This window comes from Styela clava, chromosome 10 (assembly GCF_964204865.1).
Source record: "Styela clava chromosome 10, kaStyClav1.hap1.2, whole genome shotgun sequence".
Taxonomy (NCBI): Eukaryota; Metazoa; Chordata; class Ascidiacea; order Stolidobranchia; family Styelidae; genus Styela; species Styela clava.
In genome coordinates, this window is record NC_135259.1 from 3,480,695 (window position 1) to 3,493,395 (window position 12,701).

Below are 12,701 nucleotides of genomic sequence, written 5' to 3' on the forward strand. Positions count from 1 at the left end.
CGGTGTTAATTGCGTTACGGTGATAACGCTTATAATAATATCGTTTTGACCGTGAAATCAAACGCTCAAACGGGGTGGCAACGCGTCATGCCGACTCAAAACGGCTGCGAATACAGGAACTTAACTTCTTCTACTCGTTAAACTTTCACGTTTCAAACGCGAAAGCGCTCGACCAATAATTACGACTTTACGTAATTTGTAACTTCTCTTCCGTAACTCGAAATAATTCCGTAAATTACGTGCAAGCCTACTCCCACCTACTACTGTATGGATCAAAATGGACTGCTATAAGCTTTTTACTGACTGCCTTTTTTCTTTTGTGCATTAATGTGTGTTCTTATTATTTGCTGTGAAACTTTTATTAATGATGCAAGCACTGTGTAGGACTGCTTTATTTTTCAACATAAATTTTTAGTTGACTGGAAGTCTGAAACTGAATGATTCTTTCTATTTGTATTTACTGCGGGTTCAGGTTGTAGATATCGGTATGTCGATATCGGTTATCGGTCACTAGTTGGCCGATATATCGTTATCGGTATCGGTGCCAAAAAGTGATATCGGTCGAGCTCTACCGAAAATACGTTTCTAATGAAATGCTAAATATTTATTTGTTTTAAACGAGTTTGGAAGAATTCCACTCTGGGAAAATTATATTTTTCGATCTGCTTTCAACTGTATAAAAGTCATTATTATTCGGCTCGATCGTTATTTCAGATTTATGTAGTCGTAAATTTAAAGCAATAAAATTTTATTTTCCCAACGGAAAACTGTATACGGGAAAAGAATAAGCTGCAAAATAGCTTCTGGTTTTCGTATATTCCCAAAAACAATCTATGACGCACCCTAGGTTCACGGTCCGTAGAATGGGAACCACTGCAACAAAACAAGTTGCGAGAAATGAACAGATCAATTGTGTTGTAGTCTTGCAATAAACATTGTAACAGCATTGTGGGCAGTATCTGAATACCGATATGCTATAAGGAGTTCACTTATTGTTAGACCGAATTTACGTCAGTTTTATTATCAATTTTATTTCTAAAATGTTAGTATCTTTCTTGTATTAATTCGTGACGGAGGCCGAAACAACATGGTGGGTCACTTTGTAACGCGGGGGTCAGTGATTAGCTATTTCTGATATGTTCAGGCAGTCGGAAAGAAACCAAAATGTGTGTGCTTGGCGCGCGAACGTTTGCGTTCGCATCCATTCTTATTCTAGCATTTTGATTGTACTGGAAGCTTAGAGTGTTTGTCGACATTGTTTACCTACACCATGTTAACCGCTTATTTGATGATAAACTACATGATAAAATTTTCCTTATGTTAATAGAGAAAAACATTACGACGTAGGTTACCAAAAGGATGAAGCGTTGCTGTTTTGACGCATTGTTCTTCTTGGCAACTAATCGAGCGTGATAATTAACAGAACGTCTTACGATGTTTTTCAGAAAAATAGCCGGAAAAAAGCTCTGTTTATGCTTTTTGACGGTTGAATTCACATTGAAAAAATCAAGCAAAAGCTCGAGCGAAAATCGAGATAACAAAATTTTACCTTTTTTTTTCACTAACCAACCCCTATTGTCATCAACATGCGGGATCATTTTGATTGGAGATTCCTCTAACTAGGGTGAAGATAATATTCACGAATGATATTATTTCTGTGATAATTGCAGGCAATCGTCGGGTGGCATTTGGATTTCATTTTCAAGTGAAAATACTATAACTTTTTCATGAAGGCACGAAGTACGCAGAGAGTCTCGATAAAAATGCATTGTCATTCCGCAGAACGAAACGCCAAAAAGGACTTTGATTTATTGATTATATTTATGAGTCAACTAGTCAGTACACTGAGCAACCATGTAACGGTTGTTGGTTCTGTGCAATGGGCAAACAATGTATGTTTTAAGCTTTGTATGAATTCATATGTATCGCGAGATAAGTCTCTGAATTTTCGACGCAGCTTTCAATATGATAAGAAAATTTTTAGCGCAGGATGGTATGAAAGTTACAACGAATCAGAAAATTATTTGTTATCTCTATCAGTTATTAGGGATAATCTGTAGTCTATTGCTTACTGTTCAGGCAAAGAGTGAACGTTTCTAATTATAATTTAGTATTTTTAGGTCATTCGCTATAGTGATTTACACAATGGGAGATAGCGGGTTTTATTTGAGTAAATCACGAGTAATAATTCTTGTTGTTGTTGTAGCACTTCTTCTTCTTATAGAAGGTGAGTTCGCTCCTTTTCATTGATATTAGTTGAGAAAAAAATAAGAATGAATGGTCTGGCGACTTTTAACAAATCACCTACATCAACTAAGATTTTAAAAAATGTAAGTCGATGCTCACTTCCTGTACGGTCAGTCCCACAGAGCCTTATGCGCCAGAAAAGAAAAGACGTGAGGTCCCAAATATATATATATATATATATATATAATCGCAGTTAAAATACAATGATATATAGATTATTAAATAAATATGATCAAGACAATATATATACCTGTCTTCAGCCTCTGCAATTCAGTTTTATAGAATGTAAGTTACTGAGAATGCCTTGTTTATTAATCAATATATTTCAATATATAGCAAATGCAATTTTGCTATTAGGTCATTTTGGCCTTAGTTCTGCGCAAATCACCAAAATAACACTGATATAAAGTTAAAGTGAAGTTTCGATTTTTTCAAAGGTTTGCTCATTGGATTGGTTGCTCGACCTACATGCAATGTAGTAGTTCAGGATGAGACGACGACTAAATCTACCACCACAAAGTCATCAACCGCATCAACTCCTATTACAGAAGCACCGACGGTAAGTCTTTGCGTAACAATAATAATTATTTCTAGCGGTAAAATATATTGCTCACAGAAATTTTCAATTTTTGAATCATCGTTTCGAAGTGAGGTTATTCTATAATTCAAATAACGATATTCAGTACCTTGACCATGTTTGCAGCTTTGGTGGCACAATGCTAATTTTTTCATGAACATTGTGTTCCTACAGGGTCCTTGGACAGCGTTTAGAATTTCGCACGATCACTTACCTATCTCATATAATATTGATATTCGCCCTGTACTCGAAATGAATGCTGATGGAAAATATATGTTTTATGGAACATCGAGCGTAACGTTTAGCTGTGAAACAGCAACGAAATACATCATTTTGCATAGCAGGTATGAACAAAAACAAAGCTTGCACGTTTATTATATTTTATCTTTGCCTTTACGTAGATAACTTACGTTTGCTGTCTGTGCAAGAGCAAAGCTCAACTTGGAGTAAAAGGAAGTAGAATCGGCGCTGCATACATACGTATAATCTTTTCACTAACATTTTTTTTTTCGTTGTCAACATGGTTAAAATCTATACTCTAACCATTGTCTATCTTATTTTGTGGGTATCAGTAACCTCCCAATTTTTCTTACACGATATCATCATCAAACAAAGAGTACCACATTTATAATCAATTCAACATTCCCATAGTGTGCCGGAAACAATGTGTTTTGCATTTCAGAAAATTGGTTTATACACAATCTCAAGTTACTTTGACTGAAAACGAAAATACCATCCCAATAAAAAGTATGATGTATTATCAACCAAATGAATTTATGGTATTTGAAAGTGAAAATCTTTGCGAAGTTGGTAAAATTTACACGCTGACGGTTACAAACTATGAGTCAGAACTTTCTGATGATCTGACAGGAATATATCGTAGTGAGTACTACAACCCGGCTGGCGAACTCAGGTACGTAAATAAAGTTGACAATATACTGTTGTGCATATGAAAAACTTAATTTGGACCCAAAACGAAACAGATTTATATTTCTTAGCATTTTCTACCGATATATTGAAAATTTTACTGTAAATCATGGCACTGTAAAAATTCATTTCATTTTGCAATTTTCATTTTACCAGATCTTTGAAAAATTTTATTATTTTGGATGGATTATTCAGAAGATATTTCAATGCAATTAGCGAACAACAAATTTCTCTTAGCAAACTAATAAATATTAAAATATTGTAATTGTAATACAAACTTACTCGAACAGGGTAGTGGCTGTGAGCCAAATGGAGACCACAGGAGCCCGTGAGACTTTCCCGTGTTTTGATGAACCTGGATTCAAAGCGAATTTCACCATTACTTTGTGGCACAAGGCCAATTCTGGTTATTTTGCGGTGTCAAACATGCCTGAAACATCTCACAAGGTAATTGATTGATATGAAATTTTTTTTACAAAAATTACTCACAATGGAGAAATTTTAATTAGGCGTTTTACTCAAAATATGACGTTTAGTTAATATCTTAAGGGATGCAGTTTTGTGAAAGTGAGTTTGATAGTTTCTAAACATATACTAATTTCCCATTTCTAGTTGGAAACAATCGATGGAGATCTGTGGAATTCAACAACATTTGCTGAGACAGTTCCGATGTCAACTTATCTTCTTGCTCTTGTGGTCTGCGACTTTTCGTACGTTGAAACGAAGAGCGTCTCAGGTGTCGAGGTGAGTACTTGCTATTACGCTATAATTCGTTCATTTAATTCGATTCTTCACTCATTCGAAACGTCACGGACAAGGTTCTCTAACCGTATTAAAGTTGCCAACCTCAACGTCATAATCATGGATTTTAGAACCCAACGGAAGGCAAGAGTTGAACTCATGGTTTTTAGTTTCCCGCAAACTAGCCGAGTTCGATAGCATATGTTATTTTATGCTTTGTGTCATTTATTGTGATTTTTGTGTTAATATTACGAATGAAAATTGTCTCAAAACTTTTTCTCTATCACCATTCTTTGTTGTATATAAAAATGCATATCTTTTAAATTTATTTAAAATTATTTGGCAAGATGAAAATCAGCCGGTGTGGCCTGTTGTAACTTTACTTTACCTGTCAGGCCGTGTCATTCTTATCCTGCTTGTTAGGTAAATTAATCAACGATGACCATACTAAGCAAACAACTGGTTATTGCTTCCGATAAAATCAGTCATATCTAAAGCAAAAATTATTCTAAAATCTAGTAATGTGATCGATTTACTTATTCTGTTACAGACTAGAACATATGCAAGATCCGCAGCTGTAGACAACGGTGAAGCTGAATATGCCTCAATAATCACCCCAAGAATTCTTGAATTTTTCCAAGGCTACTTTTCTGTTCCCTACCCTCTGCCCAAATCTGGTGAGAAATATATATATATAATTAACAAATTTGGAGAACCGGAGTGCTTTCATCAGCGAGTAATAAGTTCATTTATTATCATTTATTCAAAATTTCCCATCGCATCCGAGGCACCTTTTTGTCTCTGTTATATTAATATTTTTATGGGTATTTTAATGATCTTTGTATCCATGTTAGTAGACAGACCATGTTTCGTTGATAAATTTTCATATTTTAGCGGACAAGCTTTTTTTTCGAAAAAACTGATTTGTATGATGATAGTTTGCTTCACAGGTGGAACTATATTGTATGCTATATATCCTATTAAGAAATTAGACATAGTTCGGTTGCAGGATTATTTTACTCCAGAATAGGTTAGGATACTTGCATATTTTTCTTAAGATCAAGCAGCGGCCCCTGATTTTGGAGCTGGTGCCATGGAAAATTGGGGACTTGTTCTATATCGGGATGTTTATCTTCTGTATGATGAAGATACGTCGTCAGTTTTTGACAAACAGACAGTCACACGAATCATTAGTCATGAACTTGGCCATCAGGTTTGAAATGAAACAATTAACATCTTGATTCACATTATATTTTTGGCAACTAATAATGGTTAACTAGGTTTGGACTTACTTGTTGTTGTTATATGCTTTATGGCGCTTATAACTTCAGTGGTCTTTTGCGCCTTTGATCAATTCAAATTTAAAAATACTATACTAACATATAATACAATATTTACGAATAAATAATTATGCAATTGAATCAATTACAATAAGTAATTATTTCTAAACATTTCTGCCCGTAGACAAAACAAATTCGATAACAGTGTCAATAATGTCCATGTTACTAAGCACTTCTTCCAAAGTAGGCTTGCACGTAATTGACAAAAATCAATTCCGTAATTACGGCCAAATCGATTACGTAATGACCCCGTAATTTCGATATTTTTTTCACGCATTTAAACCTATCATAACAACCAATTGAATCCACTTCTATTCCGAATGGGACATCGAAGTTTGGTTTTCATATTCCCGGCAGTACTACACGCCGGCGACAGGTGTTAAAGACAAATATCAAGGAGTGAATTCAAATTAATTTTATTCTGATTTTTATCTTTTGTGTTAGCTTTGATTTTCCTTTATCATATTTATCACCCAATTTTATGCGATCAATTTTATCATTACCGACACTGGTATACGGATATTTATGAAACGATAGTTGACTTTTTTTAAATCGTATTAGCGTATTAATAGGACTTTCGTATTAAATAAAAATTTCGGGTTTCTAATTTATTAATCAGACTTGTTATTTCACCGTTTTTATACAATATCCGACTTTACTACTTAGTTAGCATTTTATAATATTTATTGATGCCGAGTTATTGACGATATTCCGATTACCATGCTTCATTTTACATTAAATCATTTCGCGGCCTAAATATTATAACATTATTTGCGATAATTCAGATCAAATACTAATTATTTGCGCATAATTTAAATACCGTACTTAGATGACATGCCTTCTCCGGAAATACAAAGTTATATCGCAAAACAATGCATTTTGTGACATTTATTTTGCACTCACGAAAATATTAATTTATTTTTCTAACTCAAGTCGACAATCCTATCGGCCAAGATTGACACAAGTTTGGTCGAATGCTGGCGGTATTCGAGACGATGATGAATCAAAATAAGTTGCCGCATTTGGTAAAGACATTTAATCATATTTGGCCGAAATGTTGCGAGGCATTGTGAAAAACATATTGAGCAAGGCCATGTCTGGAGAGATATTTAACGATAAAACCGGTAACAGAACATCAAGATTCTGTAATAGAAAATGGTTCTCGCGCAGAATAAACACGGGAAATCCCGTCGTCTCTCTGCCGGCTCAATCGCTTTACCGATGCCGAAAAGACTAAGTTGCGTCGGTTCATTACGCAATTTCTCTTCCGTCGTCATATTGCTGTTTGATAAGCGCGACATTAATTATCACGGCATTATCTACGGTTAATATGTACCTTGGCCATGCTAGATAAGTTGATAATAGATTAGTAAAGGGCAACGCGTTATGCCTTCCCCACCTGCGTGACAAGAGAGAGAAAAACGGCTGCGAATACCGGAACTCTAACTTCTTCTACTTATTAAACTTTAATTTTTTACAATCGACGGAATTGGCTGCTCTGAAAAGAGCTCGTTTCAATTGCCAAAGCGCTCGACCAATAATTACGACTTTACGTAATTCGTAACTTCGCTTCCGTAACTCGAAATAATTCCGTAATTCCGTAAATCCGTAAATTACGTGCAAGCCTATTCCAAAGTCATTTCCAATTAAAGTTTTCTGGCTTTGCTAATGACTGGTCTTCTTTGATGGTTATATCGTTGACACTGCAATAGGTAGTGGGCTACGGTCTCGGGTACGAAACACTTACTTACTTACCTGAACTTACTTGGGTAAATTTTAACTAACGACAGCCCCAAGAAAAAATATTGCTTCAGATATCTGTGTGCATTCACATATTTGCATAATTTATAGATCTTCTCTAGCTTCTAAGTTGGTTTGAGTTAAATTTCTGGTTGATATTCTACACGCTATATAATCTATATGTAGGCTATCACTCAACATTGCCTTATTTCTTGAAGATGTTTTAAGTTTACAGTCACTGCAGATTTAAATCCTCAAATACGCATGGGAAAGCAGCCTTTTTTAATTCATGAACCTATCGTATCCTGGTTTATCAGCATACTATGATATAAATAAAAATTTGACTTAATATGTATGATTGTGATATGTATGATTCATATTTTTTTGCAGTGGTTTGGTAATCTTGTTAGTCCCGTATGGTGGGATGATCTTTGGTTAAACGAAGGCTTTGCTTCTTATGTGGAATATATCGGTCAGGTGAATGTACAACCTACGTGGAAAGCGGTAAGTATATTCCAGCGATTGAACAAACATCAAATTAATTTCCATTCTTTAGTTTTTGATTAGCTCACAATCTTGTATCGAAGCAAATGTGAACATTTGATTCATTTATTTCAGAACGAGCTGTTTGTTTCTGATGATATGCAATCTGCACTTGAAGCAGATGGAGTAGTATCGTCTCATCCTCTAGTTTATCCAGTTAATAGTTTGACCGAAATATCAGCTCAATTTGACGACATTAGTTATGAAAAGGTATGTGAAAGTGACAACATAATAACCAACGTGATAAAATTTTATGAGCTTTTCTTTTGCTGCGTTTGGTGTGCATACATTTTGCATCAGTCTGGTCGGTTGTCTCACATGACTTGCATCAATATTGGACAACCGTACACAGCTTTTGTAACAATCCTACCTCGGAAAATTTTAATGTTCAACTAGCAATGAGCATGCTGCACTTTTCATAATATGTTCACTGACAACAAATTTGTCATTCGCTAACTTATAACTAAACAAATGTTACATAAAACTCATGTTTGGGATTTGTTCCAGTCGATACTATGTGGATTTATGTTGTGATAATGATGTCATCTATTGTGATATATAACATAACAGTTTACTTTCATTTTGCAAAACAGGGAGCAAGTATACTTCGCATGATAAATTCTTTCATGGGAGAAGACAATTTTGTTACTGGACTTACGGTAGTGTACTTTTATATTGGTTGTGTAATGTTCCGAACAGTAAATTTACACAATTTTATTTGCATTTCAGAATTATCTCAACGAACTCGCTTACCAGGCTGCTACACATAGTGATCTTTTCAGATTTTGGCAAGAAGTAAGTTTAAAAGTAACTTGTATGTACACATGTCTTATAGTCGACAACGAGTTTATTTTCTATTATTTCTAAATGTCACTTGTTATAGCAAGCTGATACAGCAGGTCTGGAGTTCCCTACCACATTGACCATCATATTAGAAACATGGACGTTGCAAATGGGACATCCTGTTGTTAATGTCCGAAAGACGACAACTAACACGTATCAAGTCACACAAGAGTATTTCTTATTCGATAACAATGCAACTGTAGTACATACGCCAGGAAGTGAAACATATGGGTTAGTAAGGTTTAATTTTTGTGAAATATTTGAATCTATCATACTTTCAATTTTGCGTGGAACTGATTAAAGCATATTGACTACCATGTTTGGGATTTGCCACGCTTATTTAGTACCTAATTTTTATCCTGATCTGTACGATTAAAGGCTGTTATACCTAGTTTTTTGTAATTTAATTTCTGATCAATATTTGGGCTCCAAATACTTTTTATATGCGACACTGTTTCGCCCCATTTCCATCAATATCGACTGATGATATTAATTCATTAACTACAGCAAACTTTTGGGGTTGTTTCTGTTTAAAACTTACCGTTTCAGATATAAATGGTATATCCCTTTCACTTATAAAACTTTCAATCAAATTGGAACAGACAACATGGAAGAAACTTGGTTGGAACCAAATCAATCACCATGTAAGTATATTCTTTTCTTATCAATTTTGGAACTTTTTTTACTTCTTCAATTTCTATACTATTTTTTATTTGTTGTGTTGTTTGATATAATATTAGAATAAAAATCTTAAATTTATTATTTTTTTAGTGGAAATCACTGAAAGCGAGTTTATTTTGGCAAACATTAATTCTTTTGGATTTTACCGAGTGAATTATGATGAGGACACGTGGAATAAAATCATTGCAAAACTTGTATCAGCATCTTTTGAAGTAAGTGTGCAAGCCAGTTTTTTGGTCAGTATATGCGACAAATTCTTTATTTTTCATGCAAAATCCGTTTCGGCAATTTAGGATTAATAAATAAAATATATATTACAGGAAATACCAGAACGAAGTCGTGCACAGATGATAAGCGATGTTTTCAATTTGGCCAGGTAAACAAGAGCAAGACTATTTAGTTGCGTGGAATTATTTCTAATTTTACAATGTTTTATAGGTAAATAGAGAATTAGTGCGAGTGATCCTTTGTTTTCAGGCCAGGGCGCTTGGATATAACATATGGAATGGATCTATCAAAGTATATGATTCGAGAACAAGAATTTGTTCCATGGAAGGTTTTCATGCAAAATGTTAAATTTTTAGAATACATGCTAAGTCGAACTCCTGCTTATGGGCAATTATCGGTAAGAACCGCATTTTTAAAATTTCCAGATCAATTTATTTGATGATCTTGAAAACTATAAATGATAGTAAAATGAATACCAAATATGTTCGTTTATGGTTCGTTATTTTAAAATGGCCTCTTTTTCGAATTGTGGTTATGCATGCATATAATTTAACCACCTCATTCCATGAATTTTGGGTTACAAATCAACTCAATCTGTTTTCTATAAACCAACGTCGATATATTTTTATCGATATTTTATCATAGCTTATTTCGTTTTTATTCAAAAATGATTCGCCGTTTTAGAATATTTAGCAACGTACTTTAATATGGTAGGTTCTGTTATTCTTGCAAGAACGTTAACCCCAACTCGTACGATTTTGTGCAGAACACTTTTATGTTTTAGAAACACGTTGTTCAACTCGTTGATCCATTATATCAAATGCTTGGATGGGAAGAAACAGATAAAAGTGATGCTGCTCTTATAAGCAGGTGATAAGCAGCAGAACTTTAGGAATCGTTTTCTAATACAAAAAACATGTGTCTCAATTATCAATGAATACAATCGAAATTTAGATCACAAGTCTGCTAAAATGACCGATTTTTGTAATTGTGGTGCTCACATTATAAATGAAAATAGTCTACTTATATTTTTAATCCAGACGCAATATGAAGCTAACCATCGGTGCATCCTGTTATTATGGAAATGCGGTTTGCATCAGTCAAGCTAAGGATTTATTCAAGCAATGGATGCAAAATCCGGAAAATAACAGGTGGATATTTTTCAGGGACTATTAGTCCTATAATATTGTTGCTCAGCACGATGGCATAAAGAAAATTTGGTATTAACATACAGTAATTATATTATGCAGCATAATCAGCAGTACCTATCGCGATGACGTATACTGTGCAGCGATCCGTAACGGAGGAGTCGAAGAATGGAATTTTGCATGGCAGCGTCATGGCGAATCAACAAATGCACAAGAGCAAATAAGCCTGCGGTAAGATGGTTCTCCTTTAAATAAATAAACGTAAGAATTAGGACAAAATCTTTCACCTCAGGATAACTTGATATTTTGCAGACGAAAATTCAAAAATATTTTATATTTTTTTGAGTATTGCATTTCAAAAAAAATAAAATGCAATGAAGTTTGGTTTGTGAGTTTCTTTTTTATTGGTAAAATTTAGTGTCATAATTATTAAAACCATGCTTAATAATAGATACGGGATGTCATGTAGTAAAGAACCCTGGATTCTGACACGATATATGGAATACTGTATTGATCCTACTGTCATAAGAACACAAGACACTTTCAGAAGTTGTATGAATTATATTGGAGGGGAAGATTACGGAAGAGATTTAGCATGGGGATTTCTGGTGGAAAACTGGGATGCTCTTGTTAATGTGTAAGTACACGAGGAAAAGTAGAAATCAATCAATAGAAATCAATATAGATAATAGTTGCATATCGATGCGGTTGGTTACTTCTACTGTCGGTTACTTATTTCTACTGTCTAATATAAAATAATAAACAAGACCAAATATAAAAAATAAAAATTTTATATCTATATTTCAATATTATTGTGAGCGTAGCAGAAAGCATTATCATTCGAGGAATTGTTAGTAAAAATGTATTCCCTTTTTCTTATGATAGGCATGGTGGATCGTCGCGTTTTTCGAGATTGATTGATTCAATTTCTAATCGACTTTCGACAGAATATGATTTACAGTTGGTAAGTAAAATATTTCAATTAATTGTTTTATTTATACCATACTATTTTACAATGGAGAATTCCTCTACTGGTGTTTATTTTGTCATTACTATTGATATTTTCCATGTTTTAGCTGGAGAATTTCAGAGACGGAAAGAATAACCTGGGATCAGCTTCTCAGTCTATTGATAAAGCAATAGAAAGAACAAAACTAAACATAGCTTGGAGAGCAATCAACGAAGAAAAAATTACTGCTTGGTTGGCTACTAATGTTTAATTAAAAAAAATAACTAACTGGCATCAATAAAGAAAACTTTACAGTACAGTTTGAGCTGTTTTTTAATTTGTAAATAATGAATATGCAATAAAATGAATAAGAATTTCGATCATTTTATTTTCCATAAAAATTTCCAATAGTGACTACCAAAAATATGTATTCCAATATCAGCATCGACACACAAAAATGGATGAGAGAGCAACGGAAACACGAAACTGCATATTATATTATTCAGATTGAAATTTTCAGCCCTTTTTGGCAGTTACGCAGTGAGAAACCAAACTATGCAGAACATGTTAACGCCATGTTATTATTACAAATTGTAGACAATGACACAAGTTAGTTGAGAAGTAAATCCTTCATTAGGCTGGGAACAGTTATATGCCAAAACCTCTCAATAAATGGCAATATAGTTAGAGACCAGATTGAGAAAGCAGTTTTGAATTCGCAATTGTGGAACCCAACG

The 12,701-nt window shown here is 34.0% G+C and overlaps 1 protein-coding gene across 1 annotated transcript; it reads left to right on the plus strand.

Moving 5' to 3' along the window:
- Nucleotides 1-1,645: 1,645 nt before the first annotated feature.
- Nucleotides 1,646-12,342, plus strand: LOC120337448 (aminopeptidase N-like). The gene is made up of 23 exons (XM_039405208.2): nucleotides 1,646-2,227; nucleotides 2,685-2,806; nucleotides 2,999-3,168; nucleotides 3,507-3,737; nucleotides 4,042-4,198; nucleotides 4,364-4,495; nucleotides 5,043-5,169; nucleotides 5,551-5,705; nucleotides 7,963-8,076; nucleotides 8,191-8,325; nucleotides 8,709-8,774; nucleotides 8,845-8,910; nucleotides 8,999-9,189; nucleotides 9,508-9,602; nucleotides 9,730-9,851; nucleotides 9,960-10,015; nucleotides 10,117-10,264; nucleotides 10,652-10,737; nucleotides 10,908-11,018; nucleotides 11,118-11,246; nucleotides 11,467-11,652; nucleotides 11,901-11,979; nucleotides 12,092-12,342. The coding sequence occupies exons 1-23, from the start codon at nucleotides 2,146-2,148 to the stop codon at nucleotides 12,233-12,235; spliced, it is 2,904 nt and encodes a 967-aa protein (XP_039261142.2). The 5' UTR covers nucleotides 1,646-2,145; the 3' UTR covers nucleotides 12,236-12,342.
- Nucleotides 12,343-12,701: the final 359 nt, after the last annotated feature.

Bases quoted from the DNA above. Each gene is read 5' to 3' on its own strand.
- LOC120337448 (XM_039405208.2), top strand. From the start codon at position 2,146: ATGGGAGATAGCGGGTTTTATTTGAGTAAATCACGAGTAATAATTCTT. The intron at 2,807-2,998 runs GTAAGTCTTTGC...GTGTTCCTACAG, and splicing joins CTATTACAGAAGCACCGACG to GGTCCTTGGACAGCGTTTAG. The intron at 10,016-10,116 runs GTAAACAAGAGC...CTTTGTTTTCAG, and splicing joins GATGTTTTCAATTTGGCCAG to GCCAGGGCGCTTGGATATAA.